The 25,611-nt window shown below is 34.9% G+C and overlaps 1 protein-coding gene across 1 annotated transcript; it reads right to left on the reverse strand.

The window, feature by feature from the left end:
* Positions 1-305: 305 nt before the first annotated feature.
* Positions 306-23,967, reverse strand: LOC106131561 (ecdysone 20-monooxygenase). Its single transcript, XM_013330683.2, has 9 exons — positions 23,732-23,967; positions 10,305-10,521; positions 9,433-9,631; positions 7,033-7,223; positions 3,209-3,404; positions 2,707-2,869; positions 2,120-2,353; positions 1,760-1,957; positions 306-1,309 (listed from the first exon to the last, which is right to left on the reverse strand). The coding sequence occupies exons 1-9, from the start codon at positions 23,780-23,782 to the stop codon at positions 1,205-1,207; spliced, it is 1,554 nt and encodes a 517-aa protein (XP_013186137.2). The 5' UTR covers positions 23,783-23,967; the 3' UTR covers positions 306-1,204.
* Between the last annotated feature and the right edge of the window lie 1,644 nt (positions 23,968-25,611).

The raw sequence follows: 25,611 nt of genomic DNA on the forward strand, positions 1-25,611 counted from the left end.
TAAAAATCTTCTTATAGGGATTTTTCTCTATAATTGAACGACTTTGAAGTAGGTAGGTATAACATAAAAAGAAAGTTTATGCTGTAATTATTTATTGTATCCGATTAATGTTTATCCTGTATGATATTTTTTTAATATACATAAACTGGTGTATGCATTGAATATGTTAAATCACAATAACAAATAAACAAAAAATAACAAGAAGGACACTGTCGTAAATCCTTTGTCTTTATAATTTGCAAAAATTAATGAAATTATTCTTACACAGCTTAATCTATAATTTAAAAAAAACGTAGAGGCCGAAGTCTGTACATAAAATATCTTAGCTGTCGTATCATGTTTAAAATACATCGGAATGAGCGTTTTTTTTTTAAATAGTTCTATCTCTAAAATACTTCTGCAAACAAAATAAATGTTCTCGAAACTTTATAAACCTTGATTATCTCAAACTCTTACATATCTCGATGATAAAAAAAAGTCGATTGCCACTATGGATCAGCCATGGAATTCGTGAAAATAAAGGACTTATTTATTATGACTCTAGTTAGGACATTGTTGCTGATTCTACCCATGAAAGTTAATATACAGTGCCCGTTAAACTTGGCTGAATTCAGAGGTTCTAAATGATATTGCACTTGACTTCTGAATTTAGTCAAATTGAACATGCACTGGTCTTTGCACTGCTGGGTCCTTTGCCTATTGATAAATTTCAGAGCGTTTATAAACTTAAACGAAAACATATTATAAATGCTGACAAAACAAATGCACGTCCTGGCAAACGCAGTCTTATAAACAAGAGGTATTTGTGGTTTATAACATTATATAAATATGATTTTTGATATTAACACAGCCATATTTATTTTTATAAAACTAGTAAGTATTATACAATGTCTTAATTAATTTGCGGACAATTCTTAAATCTAAAAGAAATGGGGTGTATTTGAGCAGAATGTGGAAATACCCTGTACTGTACCTCGTGTTACTTAATCATACGAACAGACAATGGCATCCAAATTTAAATTTTTTTATCTAGCGCAAATACAAAAAAAAAACTTTTACAATATAAAACTAGATTTAACTTACTAATTTAAAAGTCTCATGCCAATAAGTAAAATGTCTAAAAATCTATCCGTCTTATTTCCATTTGATCAATTCTCAAGCGACGGATCGGAATTTTAAAAAAATAAGACATTCAGAGTCCAGTCTACCATTCGACCAGTCTAAGAGACACGGGAGACTTGGGAGACAGAAGGAAATCAAACTGAATGTCCAGTTCACCGTCGAATTCCACTCGCCATCGCTGCAAGATCTGAAAAAGATTTAAATTGATAATTAACATTCTTTGAACAATGTGGTATCGAGAATCCACTATTTTTCATCACATCTATTTTTCTTTTATTCTATTACCTATATCACATCCTGACGGAGGAAGCACTACGTTTCATCTTATTTTACTTTAGCGATGTCAACCAGAACGGCTGGACCAGACTTAGATGTTGAAAACCGGAAGAAATAGAAAGAAATGTCAAAATGCGGACAACCTACCCCGAACTTTATTGGTTACCACTATTACCACAATAGACGGTAATATCATTTATATGCCGTCAGTATTTTCAGTTTTAAATGCGACCAATTAAAAAAACATCAGAAATCTACTGTATACAGACATACGATTTATTACCTCTGTGTAGACAGAGCCAAACACTCTTGCAAAGACTGAGGCCATGGTCAGACATATACTCGATAGCAAAAAAATTACCTTAGCTAACAATAAATGCAGTTCTAACTCGACGAATCGCTTCCCGGGGCACATACGGCGTCCGCGACCGAAAGGAGCGACTAAAGAAGCCGCGTGCGGCTCTCGGCATTCCAGCCATCTCTCCGGGAGGTACTCCTGCGCACGCCAAAAGTTCTCCTCGCGTCGACACGCTGCACCTGTGTGGGCTAACACGAAGGTCTGGAAACAAATAGTAAATCTTTAAATAATACTTGGGGTGTGTACAATGCTTTGAAAGTTTGAAATTGTTTTTGTGAGATAAGATGGTTTCATACCGAAGCAAAGCCTCAGAAAAACACTAAATATGTACTAACAAAGGTTTTAAAGATTTGTTCAAATTACCCCGGCTGGCAATTTATGTCCAGATATAGTCATCGGCGCCTCCAAAAGTCTGGCAAGAAACGGTGCGGTGGGAAGCAGCCGGAAGGCTTCATTGGTTGCTGCCTTCACGGCTGGAGCAGCTGCCATCTCCTCAGCCTTCAAGACTCCACAAACTGGCAATTCCGACCGGATTTTCTGCTGCCAGTCTGGTCGCCCGCTCAACAGGTAGAGAAGAAAGACTAAGCTGTTCGCCAACTGTGAAAGGATACGATCGTCGAATGCCTATTAAAAAAAACTACACTAGTCAAATGATTCGTCTAGTCGCTAATTTTGGCTACTAATGTTCGAAACCAGTTATTGAACAAAACTACTGAAGTTCTAAGCTTCTGTCGTAGAATTAATATGAACGCAAGTAAGTGGACCAGAAAGCTAAATTATCGAAATTCAAAATCGTAAAGAAAAGTCAAAAATTTGCCACATAATTGGTGAAAAATTCGGAAAAAGTTCTTGTAGTTTTTAGCAAAAATTTATCGTTCGAGGTCATAACTTCCGCAGACAATATTTACTTAGGAGACGTAATTTTACTTCAGTATGTGTAAGTAACTTACAGTTTCAATACCAGCTGTTATGAAGTCTATAACTGCGGCTTTCTTGTCTCGCATGTCGAGAGCGGGATTCTCCAAAATTTTCAAGAAAATCTCCTGCATGCCGTCATCCTGCGATGAGCCACAAGTACGGGACTTCGCTTCTTCCATTAAATCCGATACTATCCTGTCGACAATTATTGTTGATGTAGCATTTCGATCGGATATAGGTACATATCTGCAAAACATTATTTCGATACGACATAAGATATTCTCAAGTATTTTTTTATAAATATAGCATATTTTCACACATATAACCCACAAGCATACTATAAGTTATTTACTCTAACGAAAGTCATAGTTTGGGCCAAAGTGTGAGCTAAAATCATATTAATTTTCCTTTATTTGAGAGGGTTTTGCCATCGACTATCCTTTTATAATACCATAATCGCCAAGAAATGTATAAAGTAAAACTAATCTTATTTCAAAATCATTACTTAACCGCTGCGTACCCTACACGACTCACGTGTGTATGGTCTCCTCGCTCCAAACGAAGGTACGGTAGAGGCGAGTGGGCGCGAACTTCCACAGCGGGGCTCCATAGTAGGAGTCTCTCTGGGCTCGGAAGTGGGCCTTCACCGCCGTCGCCAGGGTGGCTGCGCGGCCAGACATGCTGCGATCGAGGAACCCCAGCCGAGTTCCCAGCATTAGGCCGCAGACCGCTAAAAAGACATTATTAAATTAATGTTAAAACAATGTTAAATCATGTGGAGAGGATGAATGAAAACAGGTTGACTAAGCAGATATACAAGGAGAGTGTGGAGGGAAAGGTCGGAGTGGGAAGACCTAGACGAACGTATCTTGATCAAATTAAGGACGTCCTGGTAAAGGGTCAGGTCAAAAGTACCCGAAACCGCCGAGCTTGCATGAAGAGAGTTATGAATGTGGATGAAGCGAAGGAAATATGCAGAGATCGTGGCAAGTGGAAAGAGGTAGTCTCTGCCTACCCCTCCGGGAAAAAGGCGTGATTTTATGTATGTTAAAACAATTAATGGTGCGGTGAGGCTAATGGGTGCGAACTTCTATTAGAGAGGGTAGCGTAATAAGAATCTCTTTGGGCTCTGAAGTGGGCATTGACCGGCGAGGCCAGGATGCTAGAAAATTACTTACTCGTACATTATATACATTAGATAAATAGATATTCTCTTACTACCCCGCACCAAATTCTCTCTCAGACAATGTTTTTTGTGGTTGCCTGAAAGAGCGATTGCATAAGCTATTAGGCCGCCTTGTGTACATTATCTTAGCTTAGCAGGATAAGTATTTATGTAATATTTTTTGTACATTAAAGGGTTCTATTCTATTCACTCACTACATTAATCGCATCTTTACCCTTGGAGAGGCAGTAGCCACAAAACTCGAATGCCACGTTTGGCTGGATGGAATTGCGAAAGAACCAGCAGGCTATAGAAAATTCACTATCTTTGCGATTAATTATGAAAAACAAGAAATGTATTTTTTTTTAATTTATGCAATCACATAAATTATTCATAACAGTTGCACTTAAGCGCTAAGTACTAAGTAGAGGTATTTTTGATGTCAGGTACCTAATCAGGTAGGTAATTAATAAACTAAAGATAAACAACGGGTAGCTAAACCCAAATATTTAATTATAATAATGTTGATTACTCTGTATCTAATCTCCAGGGGATCACTAATGTCAATGTTCAACCACGTTAGGTACTAACCAAAATGTATGCGCAAGACGCATCTCCTGACCCAGTGACATCGTTCTATTTTCTCACTTAACAATCCACTAGAGTCCCTACTAAATTAGGTATGTATTACCCAATGAACATTACTTAATGAAGATTCAACTGCGTCATCCTATTTAATATTGCAGCAGCTATTGAGGCATGCAGTTTATTACGATTATTTTACGTGACGTGTGTGATATGGGAATGTGGGTCAGCTATCTTAGCAATAGCTGCTACAGCGTTGTAACTCGGAATGCACTTACATATCTCATGTACATTAGAAATGCATTATGTATGTTATCTTGATGGACGGAAGTCATGACTTCTAAAATAGGTTACAGATGGTACCAGGAAGACATCACATATTATCAGTTTTTACGACGGCGACGCAGACAAGTTCAAAATATGGTTTTGAATGATAATGTTGTTGTTGATAGCAACGACATTATCATTCAAAACCTATAACCTAATAATACCTACAGCAGAATACGCTGGGACATTGGCAACACTAAAAAAAATTACGTTATATAATTTTACGTCACATACAAAAAGTATAACCCTAATTTAAAAAATTGAAACCTTTTGAATACTCTCCAAATAAAACGAAACTTGCGGATATTCTTAATTTTTTTTATTGAGCATCAGCTATAGCTATATCGCATAGCAGAGCATTTATTTCAATCGTGCATGGCTAAAGTTATTTAATTTAATAATCATTTTGGTTTATAATTCTGCCGCTTGTTCTGTCACTCATATCATAATCACAAAAACACTAGAACATGAGTCTATCACGCAAAGTTTTAGCGATCTTTTGGACCGCATAAAGATTACTCGTGCGTGACATAAGCGTTAATAATATATGATTCAAACGCAACTAATTCGTCATGATCCAAGGACAATCTAAGTTTTTAATTGTTATAGAAATTATCTTTAAAAAGCTAATCTGACCCATAACTTAGGTACCTGCGAATATTTTTAATTTAAAAAGGCTTAAGAGTAGATTGATATGGTAATGTTAAAATAAAGATGAAAACTTGCTCCTTTTGTAGGGTTCCATACTCGAAAGTTAAAAACGGGACCCTATTACTAAGCCTCCGCTGTCTGTCTGACACCAAGCTTTATCTCATAAACCGTGATAGCTAGAACGCTGAAATTTTCTCAAATTATGTATTTCCGTTTTTCCGAAGAAAATATTAAGGGCGTACATCGCCCTTAATATTTTCTTTATATTCATAAACGTTATTTTTTCATATTTTTTTCTCAATATTAATTACGGTAACAGAAAATCGCTTAAAATTTTGATAGAATATTTACTTGTGTATAATCTTTCAAAATCCTTTACTATTCACCGAGCAATATTTGTATGGATTAAACAGGTGGTTCTAAATAATTAAAAACAATTAAGTAATTATTAAATGGTGCTCCCATACATCAAACATTATATTTAACAATTTTAAGAAACGGGTAGAAACGTTAATTAAAAAAATTAATAGATACTTATTTAAGTAGTTTTAGTAGATAATAAACGAGATGATAGTACGGAACTCTTCGTGCACGATGCCGACTAACACTTGCCCGGTATTACGAATTTCAATTTTAAATCGACGAAAAATTATGCAATTCTGGGCGTGTTGTGTTTAATTTATTTTGCGTTCATCCGAACTACAGGCCCTTGGGCACATAATTGTAGCAGTTGTTTTTTAAAATATCCAATAAGGTAGAATCTATCGATGCCTTTGGTTTTTTAGTGATTTATGTGTTTACTTAAATCGAACCGCTGCAGACTTTATATCCCTTTTAACATTAGCATGTAGATAGATAAATCTTCAAGCAAATAAAAATGAAGCATAGTACTTACATTAGCATGAAAACCTATTTATCTATACTAATATTATAAAGCTGAAGAGTTTGTTGTTTGTTTGTTTGAACGCGCTAATCTCAGGAACTACTGGTTCGAAATGAAAAATTATTTTTGCGTTGAAAAGACCATTTATCGAGGAAGGCTTTAGCGGCTATATAACATCACGCTGCAACTATATGGAGCAAAGAAATAATATTGACGTCACATCACTTAAATCTAATTATAACTAATCCCGCTTCTAAAGCGCATGTGTAGAAGAAGCGGCGGAACAAACTACTCTGCAGCAATAGATTGAGATAAAAGAAATTTTAAACATTGTGCTATATTAAATGGAGTTTGTGAATGACGGCGCCATTCACGAACTTTGATCTTTATAACTCATACGAAAGAACGTAATGACTGGCTAACATTACGAAACAACATCTATGACTGAAAAAATCAAATACTTCCGTGAATAATCAATATCTATGTATATTAGTTTGGCTGCTAACCTATGCTGTTACGGAGTGGAAAAACATTGTAAGAAAACTTGCACATCAAGCAACTGGATGTGTAACCATGATCCAATATGGGAAAGGTTCCCCTGTGAAGGTTGAAGTTCAGACGCTCCGTGAAAAAAACCCTGGCTTACGTAATTTGTGATCTCGATCTTAGACGAACCACTTCAGATAGGTGAGAACGCAACCGAAACTAACATGATATTGATGTTTATGACGGTCAAATAAAACTCACATTCCAATCCCATCCGGTTGGTGAGTTGGTCGAAACCGAGGACGGTGCCGTCCGGCTTGCGACTGGACTGCAGAAGGTTGAGGAAGTCGTCACAGATGTTGTTCAGCTCAGGCAAGAAGTTCTGCATCGTCTGAGGACTCGTCAACTCCGCAGTTAGGTGGCGACGGAGATGGTGCCATTTCTCGCCTTGCCTAAAAAACATTCAGGGAAAAAATTAAAAAAAAAAACCTTTGTTTTGTCTTATATATAATACTAGCTGTGCCCGCTACTTCGTCCGCGTGGAATAGATATTTGGGCATCATCGAAGCCCTCAAGAATGAATAATTTTCCCCGTTTTTTCTCACATTTTCCATTTTTTCTTCGCTCCTAAAAGTTGCAGCGTGATCTTATATAACCTAAAGCCTTCCTCGATAAATGGTCTATTCATCACAATAAGAATTTTTCAATTCAAACCAGTAGTTCCTGCGATTAGCGCTTTCAAACAAACTTTTCAGCTTTATAATATTAGTATGGATAGATATAAAGCGATTGAAATTTTAAATGTTAAAATGTAAAGTAATTTTTAGTTCAGTTAATTTGATTTAAATATTTGCTTTGAAACAGTCAATCGACTTGGAACTCTATAAAAGCTTGAAGTGTAGGTATATTTATTGAATAGATTTATCCATATACCTACGAGTAGGTACATTAAATGAATTTATGCACGCAAGTACTAGTATTATCCAAAACATCGTATTATTGAAATCATTTCTCAAAATCTATTCATATAAATGCTTATTTATTTTAATAACTACTCGTGAATCATTAAGAAATTCTTCCGCATTACTATAAAATTAGAATGGCCACTTGTCAATAAAAAATTATATTGATAATTAGTTCTCAGTTGTTGCGCCCAGGAAATGCCTCGTCAAGTAGTGCATATTATACAAACAAGGCTACTGCGCAGCTTTGCCAAAAAATACGTGACCGGCAAATATAGATCCTTGTCAAAATGTCTGCATGACGGCATGTCTTATTGCGTCTGGCTTTAGTTTAGGGTTCGCTTGATATCCTAATGTTATCGAGGCTGGAAATTATAAATACTAACTCGTTTTTGATATTCGTTTTTTTTGTTTAAATAATTTTAAATACCTACCAATTAAGTAAATACGCTTTACTTAACTTTTCAATAGTAGGTAGGTATGTATAAAAAGCAGATTAAGCTCCATTAGACGAGTAATTATAGAAATTCCTAAGTATTATGTATTTTACCTTACTGAATTTAATTTATTTTTAAAATATTTTTTTTATAAATAGCCGAGCTATGTATATAGCTACTTCGTGAACCTTTCAATTTATGTCCTTTTGATATTTTTTATAGAACGAGGTCAAGCCACCTGTAGCGCTGTCTAATCATAATTAACTGTCTACATATTGAATAAAGTTAGTAAGTACCTAGTGATAATATTTTAATAAAATTAACACACCTCTAGAAAAAAACTTCATTATTATTTTTGTAAATTTTTACTTATTTTTTCATCATTGCGTTTCTCGCGTCCGCTTTCTAACAAGATCTATTCTGTAACTTCTCTATATTTTTTTTTACATTGGCGATGGCACGCATAAAAGAATTATATACCCTACTAATATTGTAAATGCGAAAATTTGTACGGATATACTGTATGTAGGTATATTTGTTACTCTTTCATGTGAAATTGCTTGAAGGATTTTGATAAAATTTGGTATACGGGTAGAATATAACCTGGAATAATATGATAATTACTTTTATGACGAAATTCCCGCGGAAGCAAAGTCATGGGGCGCAGCTAGTAATACCTAATCCTACCTAAACAATTTAAAGTATGCTAATGACTTGATGTGTCTAACCATGTAATTGACCACTTATGTAGATAGACGTCTCGCATAGGCGCCAGCATATTGCCACCTGAGATTATTACCTGCATACCTACATGTGATTTGACACCAGGATAAAGACTATACATAGGTATATACAATTCTTAATACCCATACAAGCGCCTAGACTTATCGTCATTTGACGCATTTTATAAATAAAGTAAAAATTACATAAGGCGTAGTCATTAATTTCGGAAACGTAAATAAGAGCAACCCAACGGTAGAATAAGAACATTTTGATCGCCCTAATATACCTACTCCATACCCATTCTCATACTCTACTGTATTTTGGCATCTGAATTTGGTTCAAGAATCAAATAACAAATAGGCACGCATCCAGTTCAGGCTTCTACGCTGGTCTGCTAGGAAAGATAACACATACTTAGAGTGAGCCAGCTGCTTTTTTTACCGTACAAATTGTGAAAGCCAACCAAGGAGACCGTTGGCTCTATCTACTCCGTATGTAATAAAGACGCAGGAAATATATTTATCAATAACAGTACTTACTCATTCACAAGTCCGGTCGAAGCATATCTATCAGGCCTGCTTCGCCTGTAGACCTGTACGATTTCTGTGGGCGGTCGATAGGGCCTCTTGGCCGGGGTCCGAAGAACTGTCTCCAGCGCCTCCCGCTGAGCTATGGAGACGACCGCGGCGCCCCCTGGCGTGGTCTCCACGAACACTGGCCCGTAACGCCTGAACATGTCTGCGTGTAAGGTTACCAGGTGTCAGGAACTTTGAGTGCCTGACGTCAGTAATTGTTATGTCAAAAGATATAGTGTCACATTTTTACTATTTGGAAGCATAGCAGTATCATCGTAACAAGCGTTTCGTGCGCCGGGTGCGAGATTCTACAACTGCGTCACTAGATTTTTTTGTAAAAATAATTATTTATAAGGAATTCCCTGGCCATTTCTTTACCACCTCAGTGCAAAAGCACAGTTAGCAGACCCCTATTTACAGCACTGGTATGGCTGTGTGTTATATTTATGATGCTTCCAAAGTCTAATACTTAGGGCGGGCAGGGTCGTTGACATTGCAAATAGCTCGATAAGCGTAATCGCTACTACCGTGATTTCCGGGGTTATGATTACGAAGCATATTGTTAACTTATTTCTATTCATCATTTTTCTATGTACCTATGCTAATATGCTTATTTCAACATTTAGCTACAGATGTTCCAAAACATGTAATAAGCTCAATTTAACAAAAATGTTAAATTGATGAATTGTGAAAATCTATAATCATAACAAGCTTCGATTTCATAGATCAGTCAATTTAGTTAAACCACCTTTTTGCAACAGAGAGATTTCGTAATTATGATTTTTAAGAAAGCATTTTTATAAGTACTTATAGTAATTATATAAGAAAATTCTCACCTTCGTAAGCCTCGTGCAGTTTGTTCATCCTATATCGACTCCAGAACAGCCACCGAGTACCCAAGAACGGCAAGGCAGGCGGACCAGGCAGCCTCGTCGCCTGCCTGCCATCCGCTGCTCGTGCCATCAGCGCCGTGGCAGCCACCACCAGCGCAACCACGAGAAGCACCAATGTTGGGATCCCAACGGACCAGTCCACTAAAGGAGGTGGTGTGCCCTGAAAAGTTTAAACTTTATATTGAATTTTGAGACATTCACTGGCTAACTTTACCGGCAGAAAAAGATCAGATTTCCATCGTGGCCTGACCAGGGATCAAACCCGAGACCTCAGATATAAGCTACCGTTGAGCCGTTAAGATTTAATTTCAAACAAATGTCTACCTGTACGTCTTGAGGTCTTGATTGACCATCTTGACATTGTGACTTATACGTAACTAGATCAATTTAAAATAATAATAAAAAACACGTTCTTCATAGATAGAAACATGTGATCCTCAAAAATATCTAACGAAGTTCAACTTTACCCTTTCTATCAAAAAACATTAATGAATATTATCTGCCGTATGTATCGGTAACTGTTTGATAGCAGCTCTTACATTCCAAAAGTTCTATTAATAGCCATAACTTTTAAGTGATAAACTTCTTCGATAATATTTTTACTCGGGCGATGAAAAATGTTTTTAAGTCGTATTTTTTCATTGTAAATACAACGGTATCAGCCGTTTACATCGGCATATGTTGGGTTTGGATTCGTTTGCTATCGCGGTCGTTGACCCTCGGGCCTGGCTCAGCAATGGACGTAGTGAGTGATCTTGACATTGGTTTGCGTAACTGCCGGTAAGTCTTACGGGTCTTACGTAACATGCGGAATGCGACTCGAGCACGGAATCGACAAATATGAATGAATACGCTTGGTGTTATAAGAATCTAGAAATCTCAATATGCCTTTCAGTTTCTTCAAGACCCTTGGCTCTGCTTTCCCCGATAGAGATAAAAACGTGGTAGAAAGAAATTATACGTGGAAATCTCTCAGGTGTTTTCACGCAGAACCGATATGGCAAACCATCTCTTACCTTTATGTGGAAGACTACTAACCTATATATCAACAGAAAGTACTAGAAACACACTAATTTGCCTATCGGTATGAACGTGGTAGAAGTGTACCTAAGAAGTATACAGGGATTATGGCAAGTGGAAAGATACCTACCCCTCCAGTAAAGAAGCCTGGCAAATAAAACTGATAAAATAAGGGAAAGCGGAAAATGTAAAATAAACCTTAAATCGGGAAATGAAAAACGAGCATTTCGTACGGACTTTACCTAACTTTATTTTATTGATCAGTTTCAAGTTCTTAATTGACTTCAAGTAAATAAACACTTAGATTTATTCACCTATTCTCGGTATTACTTAATTAATTAATTCAATAACAATGAGGTAATGAGTTTATACTATACACCGAAAAGTGATAAATACGCTATTGTTTTTATAAACCGACCGTGATAAGAATATTTTTACAGATAAAATGGATATAATATACTAGTGAACCGCCTCTGCTTCGGGTTGCATTTACACATATAAACCTTCGTCTTGAATCACTTTTATCTATTAAAAAACTACATCAAAATCCGTTATGTAGCTTTAAAGATCTAAGCATACATTCATACCGACATAGGACGCAGGACTTTGCTTTATACTAAGTATGTAGTGATGTTGTGATAGTGATTTCCATACCTCTCTACTTCTTTTTGTGTATACCCATGACTTGTACAGATAAACCACCGAAACTTGTATCAAAAATAATACATATAAGTTTAGACATTGGAAAGGCTACTTTTTGTATCTCTTACAGGTACGGGGAAAAGGAATTGTAGTTCTACGCAGACAGAGCTGCGAGCGAAATCTAGTGCGTGAACAAGAGTCGTTGCCTTGTGTTATGCAATAAGTCGGTAAGTATATAAAAACGTCCACTGGTATAAAAAATAAATATTTTTATCAGTCCACAGCCATTATTTACGGCAGGGGAACGAACTAAACAAGTATGTCTACTTTGTCTTTATCTGGTGCCTAATGATAAAAAATGAATCCTAATTTAAATATATTTTCTAGTATAGCTAGCATCCATCTGAACGTGGCCTTTTAGTCTTTTCAAGACTGTTGACACTGTCTAGTCCGCAAGGGATTTAGACGTGTTATATGTATGTATGTTAGGAATAGTAGCATGACGAACAAGACATGCGCTGAGCAAGGATTATGGAAATTCCTAAGTTGACGAAGGCATGAATAAAAACTAGTTCTATATCAAGCTGCCTTTACAAAGAATTTTAACAACCAGCTTTTGCCCGCGACTTCATCCGATTTTTCGAAATATAAAAGTATCCTATGTTATTCCTTAGAGTCAACTCTATCTTTGTACCAAATTCTGTGGTTTAGGCGTGAAACCGTAACAGACACAGTTACTTTCGCACTAATTATTAGTAGGGATAGTAGAGAGGAAGTAGCGATTTTATGTTGCCCTAAATTGGAAATATCATAAAAACTTATAATGTTTTTGCAGGATAGTTTCCAAAGCAATTAATAAATAAGTCGATAAAAGTATAATGTTCCTAGCAGAGGTTATTTTCATATTAAAAAGTGATCATAACTCTTTTTTAAAATGCAATCATTTTGACGAACACTGTATTCAAATCGGTTCTAAAATCTATATTGTTACGGCCATAGTAGCATACAAATTACTATTCTCGTAAATATATATATAAAGCTCGTTTATGATTTTATTATATGTATTTATGTAGATAATTTTTAGCACTTACCTGAAAGACCTACAATGACCTACATGAACATACATTTATGTTGTTTATTTTATACCTTTTTGACATGAGAATGTGGGACAATGCGGGTTCACTAGTATTATATATTTGGAATATTAGGGGATCCCACTCCATTAGTGTTCATAACTATAGCAATACTTATTCATATTCATAGGGGCTTAATCAAGAGTTTTACTCTATTTTGTGTAATATAATTTCACTACTTTATTTTGTAAACTCATATAACTAGCCAGTTTAAAAAATATATATACAAGTCACTTTGAAATCCTTTCTCCCATATGATTTCATCGCGTGTGTAACAAAACTAACAAGTCAATATGGATCCTTGATTCAAGATATAAATAGACAGGGCTTAGCATTTATTAATATTCTACAGCAATGGAAAGGAATTTCGCGCCTGCTTAAAAATGTAAACAATCGGTTTTATAGAGAAATTCCTTCAGTACAGCATGTGAGAAAGACTCCAAAAGCAATTACGGGTGATAATTAAAATTTCATTTACTTAATTAGAATAATTGCTAAGCTTGCGCGCAGACGTGGCCGCAGGAATCGATTTAATTTCTTATAATTGACTCACGGATTTTTAATTGATCCGCTGGAGCATTCGTATCGAATACCAGGCCTACTCTATAGGTTGAGCACTGTTTAAACAATTTTTTTGTTGCAACGCCGGTCGCTCCAGTACACTCTAGCATTAGATTTTATTATTCTGATTTATCATTTTACTAATAAAATACGTTAGCACCTAGTTTATTTTTTACTATACAAACTTTAAGATTACTTGTGTATTTTATTATTTTTTGATTAGCAAATAAGCCAATAATTAACTACAAACAACTGCCAAGACTTCATAACCTTAGATCACATATCAGTAGGTAGCAACTGAATGAAAGATTCAGCAAAAGATTAAATAACGTTGAAGGTCTAACTCAAAGTTCAGATAAATATCATAATAGTACTACAGCAATTTTGATAAGATAAGCAAAGCATTCAGACCGCCTCTGTGCTCTACATTCGGTAAACGATCCTTCAAGGACGGACGGTTCATCGCTAAGAATATCTGCGCATGCGACCCTGCAGCGCATTAATTGTATGCATCAATCGCGCTGATAAAAGAGCCAGTTTATTTCAATGACCAGACTTTTTACCCTATACGATCTATTGAAAGACTGAATCGAAATAATAGTTTTGTAAATCGAAAGAATGATTTTATATTTAGGGTCGCAATTTGATATCTATAGAAACGAGATCTTAAAAATTGTACGGAGTTTAATTCGTAACAACTTTACCTACATATCAAATGTTCCTACAATAATAAAGGTAGGTCTATATATATATATATTTATATATCGATATATTTTGATTCCCTTGTTGACTCCGTCATATCAATGCATGGTGCATTGATTTATCAGACCTATATTTATCTATATAACATTCATGTTTTCCAGAAATATCTGGAAATCATTCGCGATAATCACCGAGTACATAAGCATACTTTTATATTGAAAATTAAAGCGTTGAAAAATACATATACATATACTTACTTTTTTATTTTGCAAATACAGTCACTTAACTTTTGCCGCAGGATGGGACCATTGAATTATTCACAAAAATAAGAGTATAATGAAAATAACGGGGCAATTATTCAGATTTTCAAAGCACTACTACAACTACATTTCTTCCTATGGATACATTTTAAATACGTCCAAGTATTATCAGGTAAAGAATAATACAAATATTTCAAACTTAGTTACATAAAAATTAATCTTTATAATACTTTAGAGTACCTATAGCTCAATTTATTCCTTGTTAATATGATCATGTGTCGTGTGGTTCCCGGCACCAAAATAAAAAAAATAATAGGACCAATCCATCTCGTTTCCATGGATGTCGGAATAGGCGACTAAGGGATAGGCTTATAAACTTGGGATTCTTCTTTCAGGCGATGGGCTAGCAACCTGTCACTATTTGAATCTCAATTCAATCATCAAGCCAAAAAGCTGAACGTGGCCTATCAGTCTTTTCAAGACTGTTGGCTATGTCTACCCCGCAAGGGATATAGACGTGACTATATGTATGTATATATGATAATATGATCATAACTTAACATAACTTCCAAAACCTAATAATCAAGAAAAATCGAGAATAATTTTGTCACTAGAAGATTATTGGGGTTATCTCACTAATAATAACGGACATTTTATGATGTTATTTATTTCTTTAGAAACCAAGATACCTAGGTCAAAAAACTCGTAAAATTCGACTGTATCTCTGTGACGGTATCAGTTTTTTTTTATTTGAATACTATCACGTTTTTTGAGCTTACTTTTCCTTATTTAAGAATAAAAAAATATACTTTGTTAATTTATTTTCGTCTTATCGCTTTCTGTGACAAGCTGTCACAGCTACCTTTAATTTTATTCATATTTTGTTTAAATACCTTTTTTTATTTAAATATAAAAATTAAAAAAAAATTGTATTAAATACTTTACTTTTTGCTTAGAGGTAGTTGTATGTATATTCTATAAGGAATCTCCTGCAACATCGTTTCGATCTTCATTCATAATACCTTATTTATGGAAAATATCAAAATGGTCGTGTTCCATCTGCCATCCTTAACTTGGTATGACTAATATCAATATTTCGTCATTATTATCTTGCTCTATTTTATTCAATGTTAGATTATGACGCACTTAGACTTTACAAAAGTATTTACACTTTCGTAAAATCTTTGCGCAGACACACAAACTTGACATTGGATAAGAATCATTTACAGTTGATGCCCTCGCTCTTTATTTTATCACTAAAAGGCAATAAAAATAAATAATTATATTTATAGAAGGGCAGTCAGGTAAGATATAAAATGGTTACATTTTCTAACATTAACGCAATTCCTTAGATACATGATGATTTTTAATACATTTCTGCAATAAGGCTTTTGTATCGATAAAATAAATATTAACCGTGGTTTTAATCTCTCACCAACTAAGATAATTTTAAGTTTGTTTACTGGCGTAAATGATACATGATTTAAACACAAACAATATAAACTCATCCCCAGTGAGAAGGACCCGGGGTCCACCTAATACCTCGTGGTCTACGTTTCGTCGCAGAGTACGTTTATAGTGGTATGTTGTTTCCCTCGCCGTTACGATATTCGATATGATATGCGATTGATTTGATTTCAATCGGCCTTGATTGGTCCGAATCTAACATTATACCTTTTACTCAGGTCTGACGACCAACTTTCATCAAATATGGTGCTTTGTTTCAACTAAGATTACTAAGGCTAATGCACTTTTTATAAACAAATACTTTTTTCTAGACATTACATTGATATCAAACATTTTATCTCCATATTTTAACAAGACAAATATTTTCCTACTTCAATTGTATCTTAATCGATAAGAGCGTGATAACGTTATGAATTTAGAATGGGAAGTCTTGGAAATAAAAAATAATTGCCTTTTCTAAAACCCAGTGTAAACCAACGTCACTATACTAATACTCAACCTACTTAGGGGGAAGCATTTTTGCACAAAGGAAGTACCTACTCCCGCTCGCGGCTCTGCTCGCGTAAAACGAAAAATCCCGTTAATTGCCGTTCTCGCTCGATATTCGGGAACCCTAGACCACATAAGAAACATACTCGTACATGCTTAATTTAGAATTTCTAGACCTAGCGGTTTGGGATGTGCGTTGTCTGTAGGTACATCAGACACTCAGTTACAAAAGAGTTTTCATGTATACCTATAGATAGATCATATCTCCTTCTCTTAGTTAAAATATATACGAGAACATTTTTTAGTGAAACTTTATACGTAATTAAAATACTAAAAAAAACATACGGAATTAAATAAATCACCAGACCGACAAAAGTATCAAACGTCGATAACAATGAAAAGAATTAAACGCGTTCGGAGTTAACGTTCGCGTATAATTGGGAGTTGAACGAAACCTTGCTAGCATGGACAAGGTTAATATCAGCTCAGATTGGACAAATTAGCTAACGATTAAACTGGCATGCTAAAACTGTCTGTCTCGAGATCTGTCAGTCAGTTATACCTAATAATGAGGGTATGCCGATCAAAGAAATTTTACATTCATTCATGGTTTTTAATGTAGACAATGTGCATTAGTCCATGATTTTGATTTAAAAGATCTTGTAAATTGACGTCCGGTGAAAATGCTGCAGTGTAGTTGGTTCCGCTGTTTCTTCTACATATGCGCTTTTGAAGCGGTAGTAGTTATAATTAGATTTAAGTGATGTGATGTCAATAAGTGATACCTTGTATCGAATTTTGAAAATAATTGTATTCTTTTCTAAAATAGACATCATAAAAATAATACCTATATATATATCTTGCGTTAGAAGCTCTTAATCTTGCCACAACAATACAACTACTTGATGGCGGACTCTGTTAGTATCTGTGTAGCAGAATTTTATTAAAGACTTAATAAAAAATTTAATCCTTATATTAAGCCAAACGTTTGAGGGTGGCCTTTCAGTCTTTCCAAGACTGTTGGTACTATCTACCCCGCAAGGGATATAGACGTTATTATATGTATGTATGTAACACAGTTGCACGTTGAATGTTAATGCACTTTCCGAAAGCGAGCTAGATTTTAAGAGTGTATCTCTAGTCTCACGATCTTCTCCAAGAAGGTCGATATGTTTAGCAACAATAAAAAGACAATGTCAACTTCTCAACACACGTTCAAATGGAGAAAGTGAGTTCGGGGTTCCTGTTCCTGTTCACAGACGTTTTTTAATACTGGCGATTTCGGTTTTTTCTGGAAGTCGATAAGCTTAGCAAGAAATAACAAGAACAGTGTAAACTCTTCAGTAGACGATGTAGACATAAGATGCAGACATTGTTTCGGTTTTTGACGACTCCAGACCACGGGCTCCTCTCCAGAGACATGACGATGCAACTGAGACTGACGCGAGGAGGATAATGGACTGTAACATTCAGCAGACGGAGCCACTATCGCTCTTGAACAAGCAATTAGTTTTGCAACAAGAGAATTGGAACAATGTGAACTCTGCAACTGACGTGCAGATGCAGACACTGTCTCGTGTTCGCAGACGGCCGCGGTCGCCGCCGGCAGGGCGATTCGTTTTGCTCTCCGAAGGCCGCCCGGTCCTCCCCCCGTGTCGTATCCGATATGTGTCACTATAACACTACACATAGCTTGAGATTCACCGCCATATAAGGCGTAACATTCGCGGAAGTGGCGATTCTGTCTTGTAACAATGAAATGAGTACTGTTTTCTCTAGTCAATAAAAATATTATTTTCTAAACACTTTAGTTCTTGCAGTAACTTTCTTCTTTGAAGTATATGCTTGCTTAATAAAACGGTGGTGATGAAATATGTAGAATAAAAAACTTCTTCACTATCACTAGATACTGTCTTTTCTTTATTCTGTATGTATGCGCTAATCTGGGAAAGTTGTGAACGGATTTTGTTCCTGTTTAAAAGAGCAAATTGTTGGTATTGTTTAAAAGAGGGGTTTCTGAGGAAGGTTTATTTATATAAATGCTACCCGTGCCAAGCGAGGCGGGTCACTAGTTCATCATAGTCATTTATAAATAATTGGCTTTGCCTAAACAAAATCAGGAAATATTTATTTCCATAAAGAAAACTTAAATACTATTGTATCTTTATTTCGATCATACAGCACTTGTATCAATTTACATATAACTTAATATTTTTAAACCCATTATATTAAACACCGGTAAGATTACTTACATGCATACATCAATGAAGTTGGATATTAAATTAATTGGAATACATCAATAGAGTCGCTAACCTCGGTCTGCTAATTCCATAAAAAGTAGGTAAGTACATTAATAAACAAGGTGCTATAATACCTAATCGCCTGTCTACTTCATAAATAGGTACTACACCTTCCATACTAATGTTATGACAAAATATTTGTAGTTTTGTTTGTTTCCAATAAACTTTACAGCGTAAGTAGACAGGAGTTAGTAACAAAATTCATTTTCTTTAACTCGGGAGCAAAGCCACAGGTAAAAATGTTCAATGCTTACCTACTTAAATAATTTGTAGGTACAATTAGACTTATGTAAGTTCATATTTGGTAAGTACTTAATCCCATGTAAATTTATGTCACATTATTTCCCTATCAACCCTGATTAAATAATAAATAATTTATAGCAATAAAATTATCTGCCCGTGAGTAAGTTTCAAGGCAACTCGTTGTTTGCCATGATAACCTACTAGCAAACGGATTATTCAATATTAAAATATATATAAATACCTAATAATTTTATTTTTAACAAAATAAATTCAAAAATACTTCTTAATGATATTTGGCACAGAGACAGATAAACCTTAGGTGCATTGCTTTAGAGCCCGTTGGCTCCTAGGCAGGTAGATACCTAGTTCTTAAACTATACTAGGTAGGTACCTACAAGTTCTTATAATTTTTAAACAAAACACGTGTTGCTGCCACAATTTAGTACAAACGACGACAACTAGTCATAAAATGCGTAATGTATTATCATACTAATGGGGTAGTTTTAGTCAACTAACCAGTTAGGTGCTGAGGAAAACTCCAATGTTGAACACGACATTAAATGTGTGTGATTGACATGTGAATATTAAGTTATTATCGTTCGTTTCGTCGATGATAATATTGTGGAAAAAAAATTATTATACGTACGATCGTAGATATCCGTATATTTAGGAAGATTATTCTTGCAGATATTTTGTTTTATTTATAAAGTTTCAATAAAGAGGCATGTGTATAGAAAGTATAGATTAAAGATAGACCATAATACTTTAAATACGTTGCATTTTCTTTATCTACAAAGTGAAGAGACAAAGTCGCAGATATATGTATATAAATCATTATGACAATCTTTTGAAAACAGCGATTAATTATATATATGTGCAATTCACAAAAAGGATGATAAGCTTGTTATAGAAACACATAGTGGGTTGATAATTTTAATACACTGGTTGATTAACTTGATTTATCGAAAATACTGCATGCTTGCGAATTGAAAATCATCGTGACTTTCAATTCGCAATCGTAGATTATGATTTGTTATATGAATACTTAAATCACAGATATTCCTGAAAGAAGTGCCGTGTGGTTCCCGGCACCAATACAAAAAGAATAGGACCACTCCATTTCTTTCTCATGGATGTCGTAAAAGACGACTAAGGGATAGGCTTACAAACTTGGGATTCTTAGTTAGGCGATGAGCTAGCAACCTGTCACTATTTGAATTTCAATTCCATCATTAAGCCAAATAGCTGAACGTGGCCATTCAGTCTTTTCAAGCCTGTTGGCTCTGTCTACCCCGCAAGGGATATAGACGTGACCATATGTATGTATGTATGTATGTAAGTGCGGATCATTTGAAAAAGTAGATATAAAGTACTCGGTCTGTTAAAGTGTAAAAGTATTTCACACGTGACTTCGCGACTAAATATATCAACTTTTGACACTTCGGAATAAATAAGTAGGTACGTTGGCACTACTGACCGTACTACGTACCGTACCGATGTTTGGTGGTACCGACCGAGGGTCGTAACATTGCAAAATTAAATCGGCTAAACGTCGATTGCGATTATTCTTAATTATAATAACTGCGACAAAAAATCAACCTTGAATCAGAGGCGGGAGTTAGCGACCGTTTGAATATTAAACATTGCGATGAGTGAACAAATACTGAATATGTAACGTCGCGGTCAAGTAAGCTCACGCACTTGGCGCGGTCGCCGGTAGCTGCTGCCTGCATGAGCTTGTCGCTGATATATTTGGAAATTCCGAATCAGATAAAGAAAAAGGGAAAAGTACCTACTTACCTAAGAAAAAACAATTTATTGCACCAAAAAAAAGCATAGAACAAAACGGAATAATATAACCTGGACAAAAAGGGGACTTATCGCAAATGCAATATCTTCCTAGCTACCCCGTGGTCTTGGAAAAAAAACAATATAACTGAAGATGGTGCAAGATTACAACTTTTGAGACAAGAGGAAATAAGAAACTATATTTCGCACACATAAAGAAGAAATTAAAATCAAGATGAAGTCATATATTTCAGAATCAACAGGTATTGTATTTCTAGGACACCAAGGGTAAAATTGACTGATTGATATGTAATTTAATATTTTTATTATTTATAATGCCTTATCGTATCTGATATTTGAGTATGTTCGAGAAATAGCGCACTACTTATGTCTTCTGCAAGCTTTCTAAACGTATTCAGATGATTACCTAAAGTTTTTATCAGTCTTAACTTTTATGGCCGGAGCGGATAGATTACAACAATAACTCTATATGTCAGATACATCCTAGATGATATTTAGGTAAGTAAGTATACTTATATCTACTTATTCGTAATCTGTCTCAGGCATGCTTGAGGTCTACCTAAAAGGGCTAGTTAATCAAATTCTAAGATCAAATATTACGCAACACCACAAATCAGAATAAATTACCGCACACGCACGTGCTGTTTTAATTCAATGAATTTAATTATTAGATTCAAATTTATTTATTAAACTGTAATTGTATGTTTTTTTTACAATTTACACACTCAACATAAAGGAAATGAGCGAACAGCAATTGTCAGCAAATTTTATGTTGACAAATTATGTGCGTAAATTGAACGAAAACTACAACAAGGTGTCAAATATCGCATTGAAAAATGAAAATAAGTAAATTCAGAATTCAAAATTTAGCTATTTAGTGTTATGAAATGTAATGGAAATGTAGGCTAATCTTCAGTTTCTTTAATCGTTACATTCGCAAAGGTCAAGATCTAAAACAATTAACCACGTACGAAGGAAGTTGTGAACTTTAAAGGAACAGTTCATGCGTGACTCTAGTTACGGACGAATAACCAAGTTTACTTAATTGTTGATTGAAATTAACTCGCCTATTAATGGCGGGATGTTGGCACATGTAGGTAATAAGGACACTGAATCCTCTTCTTTGAGAGTCAAGTTAATTATTTGGTACTTATCTTTTAATAGTACTTATTCGTTTTATAAGAACGTTATTATTAAAAGTAAATTATTTATTCGTTAACCACACGACGTGTGGTAATTAAGTGAACAGGCATATGATATCCCTTAAAAAAATTCTTCCTCTTCTCATCATCTGGCTGGGGCACCCTTACAGGCAACACAGTACAATCAGACCCCTAGACACTTTTGCTATATTATTGCATCCTATTTATAAACGTATTCCATTATGGCTTTGGACAGCGTATAAATACCACCAATGTTGAATTATTGATTCAAAGACTTTGCAATATACCTTTACGAATATAAAAAATATAGCAGAAAGATGACCGCTAGAACATCTTTTTAAAACATTTTTTTATGTTTGACAATAACAAGACAAGAACAGACTCGTGTTCCTTACTCGAAACATGTCTGGCGTTTTAGTAGAAAGGTATACCTATTTTACTCATACTTCGTGTAAAGTAAAATTTTATGTGTTGTTTGATCAAACATGCATTTGCAGGGTCAACAAAACCAATATAATATAGTACTCAAAACAATGTGCGGAGAACAATCGCTTCGGTTGGTTGCTCGTTTCACCAAATAACCAAAATAATCGTAACTTTTAACTATTCCACTCCATTGAACTCTATTTGTTATAAATTAAGGGAGGCTAGTCATAAAACGAAGGTGTTATGTAGGCTCTTGAAAGAAGCGAGGAGGTTCAAGATTTCGAAGACGAAATCAGGCTTGTCTCGGAAAAACATTCCTACTCTATTTTCACAAAATTTATCAGCAAATCAACAAAATGACCGATTATACGGGCTCAGAGCACCAATTTTCTTTCACATTCTCCGCTTTTCAAGTTTTTTATAGTAGTAGGTAATTCATTTTTAATTTTTTATCAAACCTCTTTTTTATGCCATATTACTTTGAAGCTGAAGAGATTCATTTTTAAGTGCAAAAAATTATAAAACAACGTGTATTAATTTATTTTCCCATAAATCGTCACATTTGGTTTAATTTTTTTGCAAACAACAAAAAGCCACTAGCAACAGCTTCAAAACACGCAAGCTGCACGTAGCGCTTCATAATTCACAAGAAAATTTTCTGAATTATGTATTTTCCGCGCCTTGCAGACTCAATTTTGTAGACTTTGAGTTGCCTAGAGTTTGTATGTTGTATACAGAATTACAGATGCAACATTTTAAGCAATCGAAAAAAAAATAAACGATTGCGTGCGATTATTTTTACTATTAAATAGAACAGTTTTAAAATAAAAAAATAATATCTAATTGGTTCCTTGTTTATCTAACCTACCTATCCCGATGAGACTAAACCTGTACCTGATCACTCGACTTTTGTGTCTAATGTAGTCTTAAAAAATGTTGTTATTATATTTATTCATTTATTTTAATTTTAATAAGTTATATAACTTAGAACAAACTAGATACTTTGTTACCCAATAAGAATTCTCTTGCTATTAAAGTAAAAATTACAAGTTCATAATCGTTTATATTTCTAAAATTGTTTTTCCTTTCATAACTTAAAAGTAAATTAAAGTCTATCAAGTAATGTACCAAAAAAATAATTTAGTTAACACATACCCAAAAGTTTTCCATATATTGCGAAAAAAGTAAAACTCCCGGAAGAGCCATGATGTACAGACTGAGTTCACTTCTGGACTGGCGAGAGGAACACGTCACGCTTTTTATTTATACACTTTTTGTTTAATAACATCACACATTAATCCCTTTATCTATCTCGATAGATGTCTGAGAACGTCAAAGAAAGAGGGCCCGCGCGACGCGTGCGCCTTGTCACTGCAGACTGAGAAATCTTCATTGCCGGACGCCCCTTCTTATATAGTGGTTACTTCTTAGCTTTGCCTGAACGCTTCACGCTCTACATCCAAGAATTTATTAACTATGGGTCTTGAATATCGAGCACCAAGTGCTTATTGCGTGTGCCTATATTACTTTGCCCGACTTTTTCCACGCGAGTTCTCGGTCGCGCTATGATTGACCCAATAACTATGATAAGGGACTTAGTGTGAAAATGTACTAAATTAGATCAAGGTTGGATCGCAGACCCGCTGTCTTGACTGATCATTAACTGGTGAGATACGCAAGCCACATGGTGAGGTACTAACGCGTACTTTTATAGATAAATTTATATATGTTGGTCATTGATGTGTTTGTAATGATGATGCATTCGCGAGGCAGATCCATAAATTCCAGACAAAATCTCAAAAATGGAAATATGGGTTTGATAAAATCGTAGAAGGTTATTTACACACCTATATTACATACCTATATTTTCTCATTTTAAAATCATAATTTATTTATTTATTTAAACTTCATTGCACAAAATCAAATATATAGATAGCACAATTGGCGGACTTAATGCTAGAAACTTAATCCATCAGTCAACCATTGGGTCTGACAGAAAACTTTGTGGGGTCAAACTAAATAAATATATTTATACATACACAAAATAAAAAAAGTAAAATAATTATAATAAACATACATAAAAACTACAATAAATAAACAATATACATAATTAAATAAGTGCAGCGATTACCGAAATGAGTAAAAAGTGAAAAGGAAATATATAAACATTAGGTACCTATATAGGACAAAAGCGAGGTAACACCTGGGTACGGTCAGGATTTACGCAAGTCAGGCGCGAAAGATGCTATTCGAGCCAAGTGACTTAAAAGTGTGCCGAAAGCCAGACAAAGTGCAACAAAGAATCATGTCGAAAAGCGGAAACTGAATCCCAAAGCATAGCAACGATGATATGAACACGTACGAGTAGGCGTAAATAGTAACCCATATATTGTTAGCAATTTAAAAAGTAACTCAAATTAGTGTTTGTAAAGGTGGGAGATGGAGAATATCAAAAGATGAAATGTGTGTCTTCGTGGTCTTGATCTACCCCCTGACTTGTTAAGCTCTCTATATTTATCTGGTTTAGGCAAAGGGACTGAAAAAAATATACCGGCCTTGGCGTTGTTAGACAATAATAAGAATAAGCTAATGTGACTATTACTCGCAAGCTCGTAAGTTACGATATTCTGGTCCTCAAGTACCAAACTAAACAGATTATCGTTGTTCATCAAACATTATTAAAAATAAGATAAGTTTTAATATAACTAGCGTAATTATAATGTTTAACAATAAATTCATAAGTTATAAAGTTGCTGGCATGTGAAAATATTTAAAAGTCGTAAAGGTGTTTGAATGAATATGCTGTGCATAATGACGCCTTTTTCCCGGATGGGTAGGCTTAGGTACTTGGGCTACAGCCACATTCACAACTCTATTTTTTTATAGAATACAAGAACTGCGCTTTCGTGCACGTCCTTTATTTGCTGAAGGTACGTTCGTCTAAACTTTCCCATTCCTACCCTTCCTTTCACACTCTCCTTGTACCTATATTTGCTTAGTTGACTTTTTTAAGCTTCTTCTTACTCCTGGCTTTT

Source organism: Amyelois transitella, chromosome 20 (assembly GCF_032362555.1).
Source record: "Amyelois transitella isolate CPQ chromosome 20, ilAmyTran1.1, whole genome shotgun sequence".
Taxonomy (NCBI): domain Eukaryota; kingdom Metazoa; phylum Arthropoda; class Insecta; order Lepidoptera; family Pyralidae; genus Amyelois; species Amyelois transitella.